The 21,025-nt window shown below is 41.3% G+C and overlaps 1 protein-coding gene across 1 annotated transcript; it reads right to left on the bottom strand.

Annotated features, from left to right (window-relative positions):
• Positions 1-18,046: 18,046 nt before the first annotated feature.
• On the bottom strand, positions 18,047-20,175 carry LOC308150484 (histone acetyltransferase KAT2A-like; the record flags this gene model as incomplete). The annotated part of the gene is made up of 8 exons (XM_080523309.1): positions 18,047-18,240; positions 18,352-18,436; positions 18,528-18,591; positions 18,718-18,754; positions 18,922-19,036; positions 19,214-19,357; positions 19,451-19,561; positions 20,134-20,175. The coding sequence occupies 8 exons, from the start codon at positions 20,173-20,175 to the stop codon at positions 18,047-18,049; spliced, it is 792 nt and encodes a 263-aa protein (XP_080379435.1).
• Positions 20,176-21,025: the final 850 nt, after the last annotated feature.

Genomic DNA, 21,025 nt, shown 5'->3' with positions numbered 1-21,025 from the left:
AGGGCCTTGTTGTGTCTGCACTCCTGAGGTTGTTCTTGGTTTGAACTTGAGCTATGTTGAGCTCAACTTGAGTTGGGTGTGTATTTGGTGACTGAAGCATTAGGTTTGTTTGCTGTAGAGTTATGATGTGTGTGTGTGTGTGTCCTTTATGAGTGTGTGCATGCATGTACAATGGGGGAAGGGGGTAGTGCTGCTAGACTGTCGGTCGAGCCATAATGGAGTATTGAAGATGGACTGTGAAAGTGAATCGTTGAAACACATATTTGGTTAATATGTATGCTGTTTATTATGGTCATACGATTAGCCACACATTTGACACATGTTATATCGGGAATTAGCTGAATTTAGCTACGTCGCGACTCGCGACACATGAAATGATACTACACTACAGTAACAGTAGATGTGCGCCAGTACGTTACAGGGCCTTTGAACAGGTCACACTTGAAAATGAGCCCTTGGGGCTCAATGTGTTTCTTACCTGTATAAATAAAGGTTAAATAAAAAATAAAATAAAAAAAGGGCCACTTTGGCATGTCTTGACTTTTGACAAAAGCTTGTTAGCTTACGTTAGCTAGTGGCTAAACCACCCCTATTGACTTTGTTTCAGGATCATGGTACACACCATCAGGCAAGCCAGCTAGCTAGTTGTACATCTCTGTGTAGCAAACACCTCGCTTTTCCAATCGGTAGCGCGCTGTATAGGCCTGCCCTCAATGTGATCAATTTACACCCCGTGGTCACACCTAATATGGTCAATAGGAAACGTGCTCAAGGCAATATAAAGAAAACCCAAAATTGAAGACTCTCATTGGATGAAGTTTTTAATCAAGAGTTCCTTTGTGTATCCAGGTGATTGGACTGCTGATAAGATTGTATGTGTCTACTGTATTCTATTTATCAAAAAATCGAAATGAAATTCTTAAATTATCTTAAAACTTAGGCTGTAGTCGTTTAAAGTTGAAAGGCAAAATGGTTACCATTCAATTTCCATCATAAAATCACTCTGTGTTTAGAAGAATAGATTTACTATTTTTTTTACGAATGTTTCTTCACAATATACACAATTCTTGAGAAAACATATTGAATTACAAAAGGAATATAAGGTGGGTAATCTTTATCAATTTTCAACATCACTATAGTAATTTAGACAGGTAGCAGATATGTCGTCTTTGCTTACAGAATGCATCTTGACATTTAATAAATACCACAAGTTCAATCTGCATAGGCTTCATGTCAGAGTTATATAACAAAATATTGTCTCATGTTCAATTAATTAATTTATTAATTTTGCCATTTAGCAGACGCTTTTATCCAAAGCGACTTACAATTACGAATTACAGGGACATTCCCCCTGGAGTAACTGAGGGCTAAGTGCCTTACCCAAGGGCACACTAGTAGTGGTGTGGCTTCAGGCGGGATTTGAACTCACAACCTTCCGATCCCAAGTCCAACTCACTATCCACTAGACCACCACTACCACCACTACCCCTATGTTCACATACAACAGCAATGGCAGTGAGTTTTAAAAATATTATAAAGTTTGAAGAAACCAAGCTTCATGTACTGTAAGGCCATGTCAATAAGTAGACAGACACATCATATTATTCAGGGGTACAAACTTTTATTCAGGGGTACAACAATTTTCATAAATGTTCTTTGTTTTCAGTCAAAAAACTATTTTGTCACCTTTTTGGGCCATCACCAGTTTGCATCCCTGACAACCCAACAGACAGCAGAACCTAAAGTAGAGTTCTGGAACAAGACAACTGAACATAAAGGAGAGTTCTAGAACAACACAACAGAACCTAAAGGAGAGTTCTAGAACAACACAACAGAACCTAAAGGAGAGTTCTAGAACAACACAACAGAACCTAAAGGAGAGTTCTGGAACAAGACAACAGAACCTAAAGGAGAGTTCTAGAACAACACAACAGATTAAGGTTCTCCTTGATCTACGGGGATGGGTTCATGTTGATGATGATGTTGACTGGCTCTGAGGGGCCAGTGATTGAGGCCGATTCACTTCTGAAATGAAGAGAAGCACATTTTTACTTAATAACGTTTAGTGATACCACGTGGCATAAGTAATTCAACTAACAGGGAGACATGATAGAGATTATAGAACGGTTTTACCTGGAATCTCATGTGGCCAAAAGTCATCACAAGCAGGGCATCGTGGATCAGTCCTTCCTTTGAAATATCTGGCAACACAATAGGTGTGCATTTTGATGCCACATGTAGGGCTCTCACACATTTGGCACTGAGGGGAAAAAGACCAAATCATCACAATGAAGAACGGAGCCAAATTATTTGCCAATCAAGTTAATTCCATTGAACATTATTAAGTTTCACATTTGTATTTGGCTTTGGGGAATTGATGAAGATACATTCTAAAGTGAAAACATGTTGTCAATTAAATACCTGACCTGACCCCTATCTATCTACCCTCCCTCCACCCCCACCCAGAGAGCTTTGGACTGTCTGGATATGAACACTTGATCTCTGCACTTTATATTTATACTAATTATGACTCTTGCACTATGATGTTGGTTTGCACTGTCTTGTCCTGTCTTGCACCTGTCCTGCTGTAAACCGTGCTCCACTGTCCCAAACCAAATTCCTAACATGTTTACATGTCATGGCAATAAAGTCTTCTGATTCAGAAAAAAAAAAAAAAAAATATATTGTGCTCAATTACCAAACACACACACACACACACACACACACACATAGGCCTATATATAGACTATATATGCCTGTATATCCTCTTTAAAGAGTATCTGGCAGACCTTGGAGATTACAACATACAAATAATAAATGTTATATACATGTATATATACAGCACTTTACTAGAGAAAACAAAACACACATCATTAGAAGATGGAGGAACAAAGGAACTGGAAGAAAAACATACAGTATGGAGAGCAGAGTGTTAAGTGTGGATAGTAGACATGGTAATCAGCAATGAATCATTGCAATGACACCTTTTTACTTGTGACTTTACCTGCAAGGCAACAGTGTGACAAATATGGCAGACCTTGACCTGGTCCTGGTACATCGATCGAATGTATGGCTCCATCTCCATTATACAGCGAGTGGAGAGGGAGTATTCCCCATGTTTCTGAAGAAAATATAATGTTATAATAGATTTAATAACGAGTCCTACGTAACACAAGAACTCCTCTGAGGACTTCCAGAGTTAAGGGAAAAAATGTGCAGTAGCTCTATAGATACATTTTCAGACAGTACCTCGTTTAGCCATTTATCCTGAACAAGCCTGTTCAATACATGTTCCGCTTCCTTTTTCTTTAGTTTCCTTGTCACAATGCTGTCAGCACAATTCAGAATGTCTATGGACGAGGCGGTTCCACTATCGGACTCGACAATCATGTCCATCTGAAAACATAGTACTACGACATTAAGTATTATTAATTGTAAAGTATTGTCAATGAGGTCCATATGTCATTGAGCAAATATTGGTAGCTATGAATAGATATCCACTAACTGTTTTCCTGAATAATTCCAACTCGTTGTCTGCATAATCTGATGACATTCTTGTCACATCAGTCTCAGCCAAGTTCACCTAGACAGGAGAAGATAATAAAAGTAAGGTTGATGATTCCATGAACTAATGACAATATCAAGACTACTGATCCATGTATAAATCACCTGTTTTTATACTGTCAAATGTTATTGCATCAACCCTCAGATAGTGTCACTTACCAAGGCATAGTACTGAAGACCATCCTCCTCTGACATGCCTTGTCTGATCTGCATGAACATGGGCTGCAGTTGAGCATTGATGGCACCAATGAAGTCATCTAGGTTATCCTGAGCATAGTGCGCTGAATGAACAAAGGGTAAATGTTTGATGTTAGGGACTAGTGTCTCCCACCAAATACTGTTTGATTTGACTTCATTCATTCATTGAGTAGTCATGTTTAGCAAGCTGCAAAGAACTACCGTACAGCACTTAAGGCAAAAATAACCCTCAAAATGTGCTATCCTCCTCACCACTGTGTGTCTCACAACAATGCCGATGGAGAACCATTGCTCGAGAGCCATCAATGATCCCATTGACCATCATGGTTTGCAAGAATCTCCTATGACTGTTGTCATATGTCGGTTGAGCCATAATGGAGTATTGAAGATGGACTGTGAAAGTGAATCGTTGAAACACATATTTGGTTAATATGTATGCTGTTTATTATGGTCATACGATTAGCCACACATTTGACACATCGTGAGTTTAGAATGATAAGGTTCTATCTCCGTTTAGAATGATAAGGTTCTATCTCCGTTTAGAATGATAAGGTTCTATCTCCGTTTAGAATTATGAATGGTCTTTATTGTCATTGATATAGTACAGGTACCAAACAACGAAATTTGGGAGGGGGGGCTCCCCTGGTGCTAGGAAAGAAAAAAAACAAGAAGGGAAAAGAGCTGGTTTACATAAATAAAGGCTATGTACACTATCCACTATACTATACTATACAAATAAAACACTGTGCTGTACTCTATGCTATAGCTATTCTAACATTTCCTATTCTCTGCAACCTTATGTACCATAAGGTTCTATCTCCGTTCAGGGTAGTTCCGAGATATTGAGCGTCAAAGTTTTGACATTCCAGATTATGTTTTGTGAGATGGAACCTTTGTATTTCATTAATTACTAACTCAAAAATGTCAACACTTTAAAAATAACACCACACCGGCATTAATAAACACCTAATGGATCAGATTATGTAAAAAAAAATTGACAAAAATGGAGATAGAACCTTATAATTCTAACGTCACGACATGTTATATCGGGAATTAGCTGAATGTAGCAACGTCGCGACACATGAAATGACACTTGTGACACTTGTGATTGATTGATTGAAAACTTTATTCGAAGATTTGCAGAAGTAGGTACCTGAAAGTACATATTACATACAAGGTCAACTAACAGGATAAAAACCCAAGAAAGCCACTGGCTTATTTCAATTGGGGTCCTTGATTCTCGTAAAGCGCTTAAAGCCCGCTAGCCTAAGTGACAGCATTAATAAACCATGGGCTGAGCAGATCAACTGAGAGCATTGCTTTCTAAACTGACACAGGCAAGTAGCATTAGCGAAAGTACACAGAGACACAATATACTGGTGTGAGTCTGTGACCCATACAAAGATTATCTTCTGATGTTGTTACATTCATTTACAACACCTGAATGGTCTCCTGGATTGAACAAATGTTATTTTTTAATTTTTAATTTTTGCCATTTAGCAGACGCTTTTAATCCAAAGCGAGTTACAATTACGAATTACAGGGACATTCCCCCTGGAGTAATTGAGGGCTAAGTGCCTTACTCAAGGGCAAAAATAGGGTGGTCTCAGGCGGGATTTGAACTCCCAACCTTCCGATCAAGAGTCCAATTCACTAACCATTAGACCACACCTACAATGTATCTCATCAACCAGCACTACTACTGCCCGTCAGCAGACTGTCTGTCTGTTAGTCCTTGGGCCAAACCCCCAAATTGAACATTTCACTACCAAATTCTGGGCAAATCCTAGATGTGATTTTCTTATTCCTATACATCCCTAGATTATGTTTTGATATGATAGACCTTTTGGATTGGCAGCTTATTAGTAGTTATCACCTCGTAAAGGTACGGAGTGCTTTTTTCAAAAACGGAGTTTTGCCTAGAAAAGTCCCCTGCCATATATTGCTCCCCTTCGTATGATTCGCGCCTAGCTGTGGTGTGGTTGTGATAGAGACATGAGCCTTTTCATGTTCTTTATGCGCCTGAGTCTCCTAAACACGTAGAGACCAACCCCGAGTCGATCAGAGATTCCTACGGTGCGGTAAAGTTACCATAGCTCAGCGTAGGAAGCTTTGATCGACTCGGGGTTGGTCTCTACGTGTTCAGGAGACCCAGGCGCATAAAGCTAACCTGGCTCATGTCTCTATCACAAGCACAGCCCGAGCTATGCGCGACTGACGTGAAGGGGAGCAAAATATGGCAGGGGACTTGTGGACCCGAATGCAGGACACTGAGGCGGAGTCAGATGAAAGGTCAAACCCATGGATGGGTACATTTATTGTTTTCTGAATTTGTATGTTTAAATATACAAATGATACATTATCTACTTAAAATATGCGTTAATTTACATAGTTTTTCAGAATAAAAATCTAAAACAAAGTGCTTAAAACAAATAAAGTGTGTGTTTACCTCCTCAAATAAATTAACTTAGCCCCAGCCAGATCCATATTTAGAGGTAAGTTAGCAAGCTAGTTTAGAGTTAGTGGTAATGTATAGCTGGTTACTGGTTAGATAGCGAAGCGACCTTGGGTTCCCTGAAAGGTGCTATATAAATGCAAGTTATTATTATTATTATTATTATTATTATTATAACAAGCTAGCTAGTTTTTTCTACCATAAATCATCTCCTGAAGCCACAACCATCTCCCACTACTGAGGCTACAGAGCAGCGATGTAACAGCTTCATTTACTTTTTCAGATCCAAGGTCAACAACATTCGCTCTCTGATGCCCAGCGCTTCCTCTCTGTCTCCCTCTGCTACCAACCCCTCGCCTGGGAGTTTGCCATCTCTCCCATGTTTCACAGAGGTTCAACAGAGCCACATTATGGAAATCCTTAGAGGAATGAAATCATGCACTTGCGCCCTGGACCCCATTCCCACTGCTCTGCTCAAGTCATACACCAACCTTGCCTTCCTGTCCAAGGTGCTAGTGAAGGAAGTTGCTTCCCAACTCCAGGATCACCTCAAACACAACAACCTGTTTGAAAGATTTCAGTCAGGCTTTCGCTCAGCCCACAGTACAGAAACGGCTATGCTAAGGGTGACGAATGAACTGCTAATGACATCCTCCTGGACCTGACAGCAGCATTTGACATGGTGGATCACACTATCCTCCTAGAGCGCCTCCACACCACCATTGGACTCTCAGACTCTGCACTGAAGTGGTTTCAGTCCTATCTCTCTGGCAGGACTGAATACGTCTCACTGGGAGGATGCAAGTCCAGACTTCTCCCTGTTACCTGTGGTGTTCCACAGGGGTCGGTTCTCGGCCCCATCCTCTTCATCACCTACATGCTCCCCCTCGGTCGTGTCATCACCAGATATGGGATGTCTTTCCATTGTTATGCTGATGACACACAGCTCTACATTAAAACTACCCCAAGCCCCTCTGCAGCCATGTCATGTCTCACCACCTGTCTTGAGGAGATAAAGGCATGGATGAACAACAACTTCCTTCAGTTAAACAGTAACAAATCCGAAGCTCGTCTTGTTGGCACCCCACACCAGGTTCAGTCTTCGCCCATATCACAGCTCACCTTCGAGGGTCAAGTCATCCTCTTCTCCTCCTCAGTTTCAAATCTGGGGGTTAGGTTTGACCCTCACCTGACCTTCAGTGACCATATAAAACACCTGTGCAAAACCTCCTTCTATCATCTCAGAAATATTTCCAAACTCCGTCCCACTCTAACCCTGTCAGATGCAGAGAACTTGTCCATGCCTTTGACTACTGCAATCCGCTCTTCATCGGGATTCCTGGCAAAAGCATACAGAAGCTGCCATACATCCAGAACAGGGCTGCCAGGATCCTGATGAGAGTCCACAAATACAAGCACATAACCCCTGTTCTACACTCACTACACTGGCTCCCTGTCTCATTCAGGGTTGACTACAAAGTCCTTCTTCTCACCCACAAATGCATCAACGGACACGCACCTCCCTATCTACAAGAACTCATCACTCCACAAACCTCCACCCGCACCCTCAGGTCTTCAAACAGTTTGCTCCTCCAGGTCCCCAATACCAGGCTCCGCACCATGGGGGACCGAGCCTTCTGTTCGGCTCCGCCGTGCCTGTGGAACAGCCTTCCTATAGCCAGCTAAGGGCAGTACAGAGCCTGTGCAACAGCCTTCCTAGCCAGCTAAGGGCAGTACAGAGCCTGTGGAACAGCCTTCCTAGCCAGCTAAGGGCAGTACAGAGCCTGTGGAACAGCCTTCCTAGCCAGCTAAAGGCAGTACAGAGCCTGTGCAACAGCCTTCCTAGCCAGCTAAGGGCAGTACAGAGCCTGTGGAACAGCCTTCCTAGCCAGCTATGGGCAGTACAGAGCCTGGACTCTTTTAAGACAGGCCTTTGACTGTTGAACTGTGTTCATTTTTGTGATTTATTTTGAGTTGTTTTACTATGTTTTTAACTTATTATGTTTTAGTTTTTTTTACTCTGTAGCACTCTGAGATTCTTTTGAATGAAAAGTGCAATACAAATAAAATGCATTATTATTATTATTTATAGTTAATAACACTTTAGTTAGCTAGCTAAACTAGCAAAGTAGCCTGTTGTGTACCCAGGCTTGAGACAGGGTTTTATATTGTAGTAATATTAATGTAACTTAATTTACATTAAATTTACAGAAGATTCCTTGTTTGTAGCCCCTCTAAGTTGTAATGAGATCTGCCCCAATTACTGCACCCTGACAATATTTTAGTTTAGAATAAGGTTGGTAATTTAATGTCAAACTAGATGCATGTACAATGGGGGAAGGGGGTAGTGCTGCTAGACTGTCGGTCGAGCCATAATGGAGTATTGAAGATGGACTGTGAAAGTGAATCGTTGAAACACATATTTGGTTAATATGTATGCTGTTTATTATGGTCATACGATTAGCCACACATTTGACACATGTTATATCGGGAATTAGCTGAATTTAGCTACGTCGCGACTCGCGACACATGAAATGATACTACACTACAGTAACAGTAGATGTGCGCCAGTACGTTACAGGGCCTTTGAACAGGTCACACTTGAAAATGAGCCCTTGGGGCTCAATGTGTTTCTTACCTGTATAAATAAAGGTTAAATAAAAAATAAAATAAAAAAAGGGCCACTTTGGCATGTCTTGACTTTTGACAAAAGCTTGTTAGCTTACGTTAGCTAGTGGCTAAACCACCCCTATTGACTTTGTTTCAGGATCATGGTACACACCATCAGGCAAGCCAGCTAGCTAGTTGTACATCTCTGTGTAGCAAACACCTCGCTTTTCCAATCGGTAGCGCGCTGTATAGGCCTGTTCTCAATGTGATCAATGTACACCCCGTGGTCACACCTAATATGGTCAATTGGAAACGTGCTCAAGGCAATATAAAGAAAACCCAAAATTGAAGACTCTCATTGGATGAAGTTTTTAATCAAGAGTTCCTTTGTGTATCCAGGTGATTGGACTGCTGATAAGATTGTATGTGTCTACTGTATTCTATTTATCAAAAAATCGAAATGAAATTCTTAAATTATCTTAAAACTTAGGCTATAGTCGTTTAAAGTTGAAAGGCAAAATGGTTACCATTCAATTTCCATCATAAAATCACTCTGTGTTTAGAAGAATAGATTTACTATTTTTTTTACGAATACTTCTTTTTACGAATGTTTCTTCACAATATACACAATTCTTGAGAAAACATATTGAATTACAAAAGGAATATAAGGTGGGTAATCTTTATCAATTTTCTAAACAGCTGCAACATCACTATAGTAATTTAGACAGGTAGCAGATATGTCGTCTTTGCTTACAGAATGCATCTTGACATTTAATAAATACCACAAGTTCAATCTGCATAGGCTTCATGTCAGAGTTATATAACAAAATATTGTCTCATGTTCACATACAACAGCAATGGCAGTGAGTTTTAAAAATATTATAAAGTTTGAAGAAACCAAGCTTCATGTACTGTAAGGCCATGTCAATAAGTAGACAGACACATCATATTATTCAGGGGTACAAACTTGTCACCTTTTAGCCGTTTTTATTACCTCAAAATAGGTCAACAATTTTCATAAATGTTCTTTGTTTTCAGTCAAAAAACTATTTTGTCACCTTTTTGGGCCATCACCAGTTTGCATCCCTGACACCCCTGCTTCTATCCTCCTCACCACTGTGTGTCTCACAACAATGCCGATGGAGAACCATTGCTCGAGAGCCATCAATGATCCCATTGACCATCATGGTTTGCAAGAATCTCCTATGACTGTTGTCATATGTCGGTTGAGCCATAATGGAGTATTGAAGATGGACTGTGAAAGTGAATCGTTGAAACACATATTTGGTTAATATGTATGCTGTTTATTATGGTCATACGATTAGCCACACATTTGACACATCGTGAGTTTAGAATGATAAGGTTCTATCTCCGTTTAGAATGATAAGGTTCTATCTCCGTTTAGAATGATAAGGTTCTATCTCCGTTTAGAATTATGAATGGTCTTTATTGTCATTGATATAGTACAGGTACCAAACAACGAAATTTGGGAGGGGGGGCTCCCCTGGTGCTAGGAAAGAAAAAAAACAAGAAGGGAAAAGAGCTGGTTTACATAAATAAAGGCTATGTACACTATCCACTATACTATACTATACAAATAAAACACTGTGCTGTACTCTATGCTATAGCTATTCTAACATTTCCTATTCTCTGCAACCTTATGTACCATAAGGTTCTATCTCCGTTTAGGGTAGTTCCGAGATATTGAGCGTCAAAGTTTTGACATTCCAGATTATGTTTTGTGAGATGGAACCTTTGTATTTCATTAATTACTAACTCAAAAATGTCAACACTTTAAAAATAACACCACACCGGCATTAATAAACACCTAATGGATCAGATTATGTAAAAAAAAATTGACAAAAATGGAGATAGAACCTTATAATTCTAACGTCACGACATGTTATATCGGGAATTAGCTGAATTTAGCAACGTCGCGACACATGAAATGACACTTGTGACACTTGTGATTGATTGATTGAAAACTTTATTAGAAGATTTGCAGAAGTAGGTACCTGAAAGTACATATTACATACAAGGTCAACTAACAGGATAAAAACCCAAGAAAGCCACTGGCTTATTTCAATTGGGGTCCTTGATTCTCAATTCATCGTTACATGTAAGACAGACAAAAAAAAAAATAGTACTATCTACAAGATAATACAGACAAATAACTAGTACTATCTACAAGATAAACATACATCCATCATGGGAAGAACAATACAACAACACATAAGGTATGTACAGCGGGTAGGACAGGTGGGGACATACACCACAGGTGGGGGCGGGGGACAAAACACAAAGTATGTACAGTGGGTAGTTCGGGTCTTTTAATCTGATTTTTGATTTAGAGGGTCCAGTTACGGATTGCAGCCTCCTGTAAATGTTTTTTGAGAGTGGTTTTGAAGGTGGGCAGTGTTTTGCACTCCTTTAAGATTATAGGAAGGGCGTTCCACATTTTTACTGCATAGTTTGCAAACGAGTTTAACCCCTTGTTTGTGGTGCAACGCGGTTGAACGTGGTTCGTGGAGCTTCCTCTGGTATTGTATGTGTGGACGTTGTTCACTTTTTGGAAGTATGTTGACAGGTACTTGGGTGTCTTTGTGGTGTAGCGTATCTTGAAGACCAGGCCCAGTGCAAGCTGCTGCACTCTGTCAACTACTCGTAGCCAATCAAGGCTCAAAAAATGAGCAGCGGTTAGATGTGTCCTAGGGTTGAGGCCTAGCAGAAGCCTAACCAGTTTATTTTGGGCTGTCTGGAGTCTTGTTTTATGGGCCTTTGTGGTTCTATAGTACCATGATGTTACGGCATAGTCGAAGTGACATTGAATGAGAGCTCCTGATAGGGTCCTCAGTGTGTTTTTACTGACAAGTGAGGATATCCTGTACAAGAATCTAGTTCTATGGTTCACTTTTTTGATTACTTTTGCTGCCATTTTATCTCCGGAAAGATTTGCCTCTAAGATGGAGCCCAGGTATGTAATATCCTCTTTTCTTGTGATATTAATGTTACCCACTTTTATTTTGAAATTTACAGCCTTTCTGAGTTTAGATGGGGATCCGTATAGGATGGTTTCAGTTTTACCTAGGTGTATTGATAGTTTATTGTCAGCTAGCCAGATGCAGATTCTACTCAGTTCAGTGCTTAGCGCTTTTTCCACCTGCAATATGTCCCTGTCAGAGACCAGCAGAGCCGAGTCATCCGCGAACAGGAACAAATTGCAATCACATGCTGATGACATGTCATTCACATATATTAGGAACAGTAAAGGTCCCAATATGCTTCCTTGTGGAACGCCGCAGGTCACTGGGAGGGGGGGGGGACAGTGTTCCGTTCACACTAACCACCTGTTCCCTCCCCTCTAAGTAGGATTGCATCCAGCTCACCGATGTTCTATCGAACCCAATTGCTTTCAGTTTATCTAACAATATGTGGTGATCTACTGTGTCGAAGGCCTTCTGGAGGTCCAGCATGACCATGCCGCAGTACTTGCCCGAGTCCACCTCATGGTTGATGTGGTCGTTCAAATAGAGAAGGCATGTGTCAGTGGAATGGGATGTTCTGAATCCTGATTGAAATTCATACATCAGATTTTTTTCGGTACCTATCAACCTGTTCATAAACTATTTTTTCCATAAGTTTCGAGATGGAATTAAGAATAGAAACAGGTCGGTAGTTGCCTGGGTCTAATTTGCTTCCTTTTTTATACAGTGGGGTTACCCTTGCTATTTTAAAGTCAAGGGGGACGTGTCCCTGTTTGATGGAGAGGTTTATTATGTGGGTGATGATTGGGGTAATGGAGGCAGCTGAGTCTTTTAGAAATCTGGCTGGAATATTGTCATGGCCCGTGGCCTTTTCTGAGTGTAGAGCGCCCAGTTTTTTAAACACCTCATCGTTTGACACCATGGAGAGTTTAAAATCATCTTTGCGTACACCCAGTTTATTGTAGAACGCACGGATGTGCTCTACACCATAACGCCCTGAGTGGGGTGGTAGATTGTTAACTAATTTAGTGGCTATGGTTGTAAAGAAAGTGTTTAAGCACTTAGCCACATCCAGCTTGTCTGTAAAGAGAGAATCTCCAGATTTTATGCTGATGTTTGTAGACCTGGTTTTGAGTTTTTGACTGCAACCTAGTTGGCTATTAAGTAGCTTCCAAAGGTCACGTGGTTTGTTTAAGTTTTCTTCGATTTTGTTATCGAGGTATTTTTTCTTAGCAGATTTGGTCATGGTAATTACCTGATTGCATAGTTTGTTGCATTGTTTTTTAATTTTCTCAAAGTGGGTTTTGAGATCTTCGTTTAATTGTTTCACTAATTTTGATTTGCATTTTTGAACTTCAGAGCATTTTAGGTCTCTGACCTAGCATTTAGAATGTCCGAATTCATCCATGGTTCCGATCGGGCTTTAACCCTGGTGGTTCTCATGGGGGCTATACTGTCAATAATATTTAGGAATTTGGTTTTGAAACCTAGCCATGCCTCCTCAACCTGTGTGCTTTTTAGCCTGATGATCACTTTGCTACGTTAGGTCGTTGAATGTCACTTACAGTACTTGTGTTAACCCCGTTATTGTGCTGACGGATGAACACGATGAAACAAAGCATATTTACTCAATAGTATCATTTGTGGATTGAATGGGGGGTCCTTGAACATTTACAACACCAAAGAAGATGTACAGACAGGTGATCACAGATTCTTGTGAAATGCATTTTGGTTTCAGCCTCAATTGTCTCAATGTATTTGGTCCAGCTGCCCCAGGGGAAATAGAAGCTATGGACAGACATAAGGTTCCATCTCCGTTCAGAGATATTGAGCGTCAAAGTTTTTACATTCCATTATGTTTTGTGAGATGAAACCTTTGTATTTTATTCATTACTAACTCAAAAATGTCAACATTTCAAAAATAACACCACACAGCCATTAATAAACACCTAATGGATCAGATTATGTAAAAAACTCAATTTTGACAAAAACGGAAACCCTGGGGGGTATTCCATCAACGTCGCTAAAAGATAAAAGAAAATCCAGGTTTAGTCTGACAAAGTCTCGCGAGAGTTCTTAAAAATATACAGGCATATTCCGATAAGTCTCGCGAGAGTTATCAAAAATAAGCCAGGATTTTCCTTTAGCGACGTTGATGGAATACCCCCCAGGTAAAAGTGCAGGAAAATTCAAATAATCTGGCGGAAGGGGCCGCTGCCGCCAAAATGTACACAGTTTTGGGTCGTTCCACCGCCAAAAAAATCTCACTTCAAACTTTTGGTGAAACTTGGCAGCCCTGAGTAGGCTATCTGTTATACTCTGTTATCTGTTATAATCTGTTTTACTGTTATTAACAACTGCTTAGCCTAAATATTGTACGATAGAAATGTCCGAGTAGCTAGGGTATGGCTGTTATGCGATGTACATGTAGCATCTACTGTAATATTCTACTATACTACACACTACTGTTGATGGAGGATCTACTTAGACAGATGATTACAGATAATGTATGTGACTTACCTTTTTACCAAACGAAAACGAAAAGTTGTCCGAAGATGTACTGAAAATGTCCAAAGATGTATAGCCTAAGGTCGGTGTTTCTGAAATTGTGACGGGCAGGGGCGTGTCCAGGCCAGTTTTATTCATCAGAGCAATTGCGCGTCATCTCATCTGTCATCTGTCATCTGTCATCAGAATGTCCACGCCCCTTTTTGGGTGATAGAAGTGTAGAAGTTTGACTGGCGGTCAATGGGAATTTCTGGTCTTCGCTACTTTAATCCGATAAAATAAGAAAACCGTAGTGCTTTTTAGATATTAGGAGCCCAAATCCGATGGCCAGTTAGGCAAACTATTATATAGTGTCGTTGCCGATCAATGATCGACGTCGTTATATAGAGAAAATTAATGAAATAGGGGTTGATTCACCAGAGCAGACACTATATAATAGTTTGCCTAACTGGCCATCGGATTTGTGCTCCTAATCAACACCATATCTGAGAAAATTGGAAAAGACATGTCTAACTGTCTACCAGCATGTCATGCACTCAGAATAGGAAAGACAACAGCATTCAACAAACTCAAGACCCATCTCAGCGAGCTCAAAGATCTGGCCCATTTTGGACTCTCTGCCAGCTTGGAAGAGTCTTTGCCAGTCGCAAGATAATTTGCGCTACTCCTATATGGAAAGAAGAAAATGGAAAATGGATTGATGTGCACAAACCTGGATGAACTGAGGTTCATCATTGCATCAACATCAGATACAGCCTCTGCAAATCTGCCACCAACAGAGGATGCATTTCAGCAGCATGTGCAGAGAGCAATGTTCCAGACAGCGGTATGGTGTCACAGCCACATGCCCAAACCCCTGTTATGGAGTCCTATTGGCAAGGGGTGGATTATCAGAGATGGGGCCATTCAACCTGTCCTTTTTACAAAACCCCCAGCACCTACAGAAGTGAGAGACATCACTTACTTATATTGCAAAGATGCAAAGTGTGGAGAGAGTGGAAAGTGCCAGTGCCTCTCTGTTGGCCTTCCCTGTACAGAGTTCTGCACCTGCTGTGCAGAATGTCAAAACGTGTCCCCTAATGTTTGAGGACTTTATTTAATTGTACTTTGAATTAAGGTTCCAGTTTTAATAAAACCTGTACTATTTACACCTATGTTTTAGAGGCTTGCAATTTAGAACTAATACACTTTATTTTATTGGGTTACTCTTATTCTGACTATTTGGTGATGTAGTTCAGCCACCTGGTATTTCCCTCTCCAAATATGATGACCATCAGAGTGAGCATTCTTAACTTATAGGCTATTATGCCACTTATCCCCCATTCGGAATTTGACTGTATCAGAGAAGAGGTAGGCCTATGTCTAAAGAAATCTCATTTGCAATAGAACTGTATGAGATATTTCCATACAACTACTGGTTAGTGTTCAATAGCACCCTAGACAATTCAGTAATGATATATTTTTCAGGGATTTCAGTTTTTCTGATAAATGAGAGAAAAGTGATGGAGTCCTATGTTCCTGTCACCAAAAAGTACAATTTCCGTCTAAACTAAAGCTAAGTTTACAGGACTATAATTCAGTATTTATTTAGGTAAATAGTTGTCTGACTATTTGGTGATGTAGGACAACCACCTGGTTCATACCTCAGCAAATCTGAAGAGGAAAAGAGTGATCATTCTCAAGTTATGGGCTTTTTTCTCACCTTCCCCATATTCGGCCTGGTCTAATTTGGGTCTTTTTCAGGGATTGGGGTAGCTCTAAAGAACAACCAAAAAAACATATTTTCCCCCAAAATAAAATTTGACAACAATCAATTTCATTAATGGGAGACCCTAAAGATAAGAAAAATCATTGTTGTCATTTGTTCTACCTCGGGTAGGGGTATCTCAAAATCTGAGGGGCCTTCCTGCTAGACTAACTCTGCCTCCGATTGGCTAGAAGTCGTTGGTTGGCTTGAGCAATGTGATACCATTGGTAGGCGGAACTGTCTCTTTGCTGAAGATGACTCTTTAAATTACGATGTAAACAAATAGCTTTTTTTTTTTTTTTTTAATTGCTCAAAATTCCCCCGCGCCGGAAATCCGGCACCGTGCCGGAGAACTTTAAGCCCTGTAACTGTCAAGACACACAAATCATTTTATTATAAAAAAAAATCTTTATTTTAATTAACAGTATTACAGTTAAGAGCTGTTTAAAACCATAACTAATTAAACTGTTGCAGTCTTCATGATCATCATTTCAAACACACACATATATACACACTTACAGCTCAATGGGGCAATCAACAAGCAGGCTCAACCAGCACAGACCAGCCACGTCCCAAAACGTCTCACAAAACAGCAGTGAACCAAAGGCATCTCAAGAGGCATACAATCAGACACTGACCATGAGACGAAGTGCGTGTGTGGCAACAGCCATATAGCCAATATGCAGTTTATACTGTACTCCATCATGCAATGATGCATCTTTCAGCTTGTGAGTATGTAGTGAATCCAAAATCAGAAATGTGTTTTCTGTGCATCAATTATCAAGACAACACTCATCAAACATAGAAGACAGAGAACCAGCAGGGTATGTGTGGGTCATCACCCACATAGGAGTGGGCATAATGGCCTATATAATTTAAATACTGGCATACAGTATCATCACTGTCTTATAACTCTTCTAACTCTTTTAGAAACTGGTTTAAGCCAGTGTGAGCCACTGATCTTCACTTCTTGTCACTGCAAAACAGACATTTATATAATACCCAGCACACTTGTCATTGTGGTAAGCTGAGACTTAAGACTGAAACTAAACAGGGGGGTGTAACAGTAACCAGAAGACCATAACATTAAAATAACAATGTCACATGACTCTACTATGACCATCCCTACTCATCAAATATTTCCCAAAGAAAAACAACCATGTTTTGGACCAGACACATCATAATACTGGCCAAGTGTCGGAACAGAAAAAACACACACATGAATGATCTTTTACTGTGGTGGCAGGCTTCCATTATGTTGATGAAATGGGAGTCTGAAAATGACTAGGCCTCTCCCCAAATCGAAGGGTACATTGCATCTACAAGCCTCTTTTCAAGTGTATGTCAGTACAGGAAGGCAACAACGGCTTAGGTCCCTAGGTCTAGCCTCCTGTGGAAGTACCAAAAAATAAACCACTTGTCAGCCAATGTGTTGTGGAGCTGTGAGCGCCTGTGTCTGGACACACGCCATTTTGATCTGAATGAACCACAAACGTTGATCCTTACTTTAGAGGGAATCAATCCAGTGAAACAACTTGACCGTCAAATAACTTTAAAATAACCTTCATAAAAGGAGGAAATCATCAAGTTTGACAAGATTTGCATGGGGGCCCATCATTATGGTACACCATATGCAACAGGGTTTCATAACAGGTCCTTCATTGAGTCATGGGAACACGGCAAAACTGACAGACTGAGAGGGTGACTGACAGACAGAGAAAGTGGTAGAGGATGACAGATAGAGGGAGAGTCCTTTTGACACATTAAAGCACTTAAATAGCCAATAGACCCAATAAGCTCCACAAATCTTTTTTGTTGTTGTTGTTGTTGTTGTTGTTTTTTCTTTACGTATACACCACTATTCCCTTCAACCGCCAGTACTGTACACAAACACATATACACACACTTCCAGTAATCCAGGGTAACAAAAAAAAAAGGGTGTGTGTGTGTGTTTGTATCTCCATAAATGTCCCTCACTCCTCACTTCTCGATCAAGCCCCCATCTTTGAGCTTGAAGTAGAAGAACTTCTCCAGAGTGTTGGCACACTTGCAGTACTCGCTGTCTGGGGGGTTGTATTCACGGCAGTTGGTGATGACACGTTGCAGGTCGGCAATGAAAAGCTTCTTGGTCACATAGTATCTGTTCTTCAGCCTCTCGGTCATGGTCTTGAGGTCTGGGGGTGTGGGAAAGTGGACATGGAGAGGTTTTGATACATGTTAAAGTATATCAAACATAAACGTAACGTGGATTAAGCCAAAGAAGAGCCAGTTCATCACCCACTCACCGATAGGAAAGCGGATTATTTCATAGTAGTCTGGAGCCTCCGACTTCTTCACTGGTTCCATAAAGGGCCAGGCGTCTGGATGAGTCTAGTAAAGAGACAATAGCAGAGCTATTAGTAAATCATCTTTGACCAATCCTGAGGTGAACGGCGTTCTAGTCTGTTTCGGGGTCTCTTACTTTGACCTGGGCCAGGAGGTTCTTCAGCATGTTGTACAACAGGTCAGGATCTTTCAGCTCTTTGCTACAAGACAAGTGCATTCATAAATTCACTCAAACAAATCAAAGTGACAGTAAATGCTTGACTTCTTTTCTTTTTCACAGTGAGTAATGTACAATTTCCCCCCAGACAGAACAAACACCAGCTCACCCTTTCTCCTTCACACTGGGTTTCCAGCCTGTCTCTCCTAGAGAGAGAGAGAGAGAGAGAGAGAGAGAGAGAGAGAGAGAGAGAGAGAGAGAGAGAGAGAGAGAGAGAGAGAGAGAGAGAGAGAGAGAGTAGAGGGAGTATTATGGCACATAACAATCTGTGGGGATTTAGTGACACACTCAACACAAACATGCACACACTTACTGATGCCTGGAATGCTTTCCACTGGGATCTGCCGTACCCCCTCCTTGAAGCAGGTGAGTCCTGGGTATACCTTCCTGATCTGGGTCTGCTTCCTCTCAATCAGTTTCTTAATGATCTGAGATTGCATGGAAAGACAAGGAACACATTTACCCAAGAAAAACAACACACACCGTTCCCTTAACACAATAGGTACCAGGATGCACACCAAAACAACAACAGTCACCCTCAAAAGACAGTAGTCAGTCACCAACTACTGTGAGCCCCTCATATTATGAGGAGAGTCCCCCCTCACCTCTTTCTGCCTCTTGATGATATGAGAGAGCTCTGTGTAGGGGATTTTGGGGTTGAGTTCACACTCCATGAGTGTTGCCCCCTCGTAGTCCTTGATGTAGCCAAGGTAACGACTCTTCGGCACTTTAATGTCTTTGGAAAAGCCCTGGAGAGGACAGAAAGAGGACAGAGATGTCAGAGAACTGTCATATGATGTAGTGTAGAGGGGTAAGAGGATACAAGTCATTCTATACAGTACCTGCTTCTTGAAGTAGCCAATGGCATACTCATCAGCGTAAGTGAGGAAGTACAGGATATTGTGTTTAATGTGGTACTCCTTCAGATGATTCATCAGGTGAGTTCCATATCCCTGAAATCACAAAGGAATCAGTCAGGTGGAAATGCATTTTATAATGTTTATACTTGAGCTGTAACTCTGTGTCGTCTGCAAACTTTACGATGGAGTTGCTGGGGTGGACGGGGGTGAAGTCGTAGGTGTAGAGGTTGTAGAGGATGGGGCTTAGCACGCAGCCCTGGGGGGACCCAGTGCTGAGTCTGAGGGCTGTGGAGGTGTGGGGGCCCACCCGCACCCTCTGGGGGGCGGTCGGTCAGGAAGTCCTTGATCCACGCACATATAGAGTGTGATAGACCCAGGTCTAGTAGTTTGGTCACTAGCCTGTCTGGAAGGATGGTGTTGAAGGCGGAGCTGAAGTCCACAAAGAGCAGTCTCGCGTAGCTGTTTCCCCTCTCCAGGTGGGATAGAGTGGCGTGGAGAGTCGTCGCGATGGCGTCCTCTGTGGACCTGTGGGCTCTGTAGGTGAACTGGTATGGATCCAGGTTGGGCGGGAGGCGTGTGAGTATGTGGGCCCGGACTAGTTTCTCGAAGCACTTCATGATGATTGGTGTGAGTGCCACCGGGCGGTAGTCGTTTAGGCAGCTCACCGTGCTTTTCTTTGGGACTGGGATGATCCCATTGCCCATCATGGTTTGCAAGAATCTTCTATGACTGTTGTCAATTATCCTCTGCTGCAGATAGAGTGCATTGCTCTATTTCTCAGGTTGCTGCTGAATTATTGAAAACCAGCAGGTCTGGTTAGCAACGTCTGATTGTATCCATTCCTCTGAAACATATAAACACATACATCCAGAAACGCTAGCTTCTTCCTACAGTATAAGCATGAAGAGAAGCTAAAAATACCAACCATACAGTGGAGGCTCAATTTGTTAGAATGAGGATTGAGATTAAACCATATTGGCAATTTCAGTTAATATGAGGAAGAGCTTGTTGCTACAGTATCTGATACTGCCTCTATTCATTATTACCTTCAGCTCTCCAGCTCTCCAGTGACTCTCAGGCTAAGTATTTTGTTCAGGCTCTTAACACAGTGTCTCTCGGAACCCCCCTCTGTCTCCCTCAGCCCCGACTCACAAAGCTTTTGCTTCCTCTGCAGTTCACCTCAGCATGGTAAGATTTATGAAAAGTGTCCAGGCCTTCATGAAATGCTGCCATGTCTGATTCCCTCTGATAGAATAACAACCATGTCAGCATTTGTACAGGAACCGATACAGGGCAAAGTGCATTGATCATCTTGAGAGGGAGATGGGAGAGAGGGGGGGGGGAGAGAGAGAGAGAGAGAGAGAGAGAGAGAGAGAGAGAGAGAGAGAGAGAGAGAGAGAGAGAAAATCGTGAGGGGAGGATGACAAAGTGAGAGGTGGAAAAAGAAAATGAGGATTTTTGTCTTTAGCTCCACAGAGGACTGGACTGATATGTGAGTTGACTGAATATGATTACTTTCCTTGGCTCAAGTGAGGTTTGACCCGGTATACTCCCATC

This window comes from Nansenia antarctica (assembly GCF_963989245.1).
Source record: "Nansenia antarctica genome assembly, chromosome: 2".
Classification (NCBI taxonomy): Eukaryota; Metazoa; Chordata; class Actinopteri; order Argentiniformes; family Microstomatidae; genus Nansenia; species Nansenia antarctica.
Note: the sequence above shows the minus strand (reverse complement) of the source record. Positions and strands in the feature narration are given on the sequence as shown.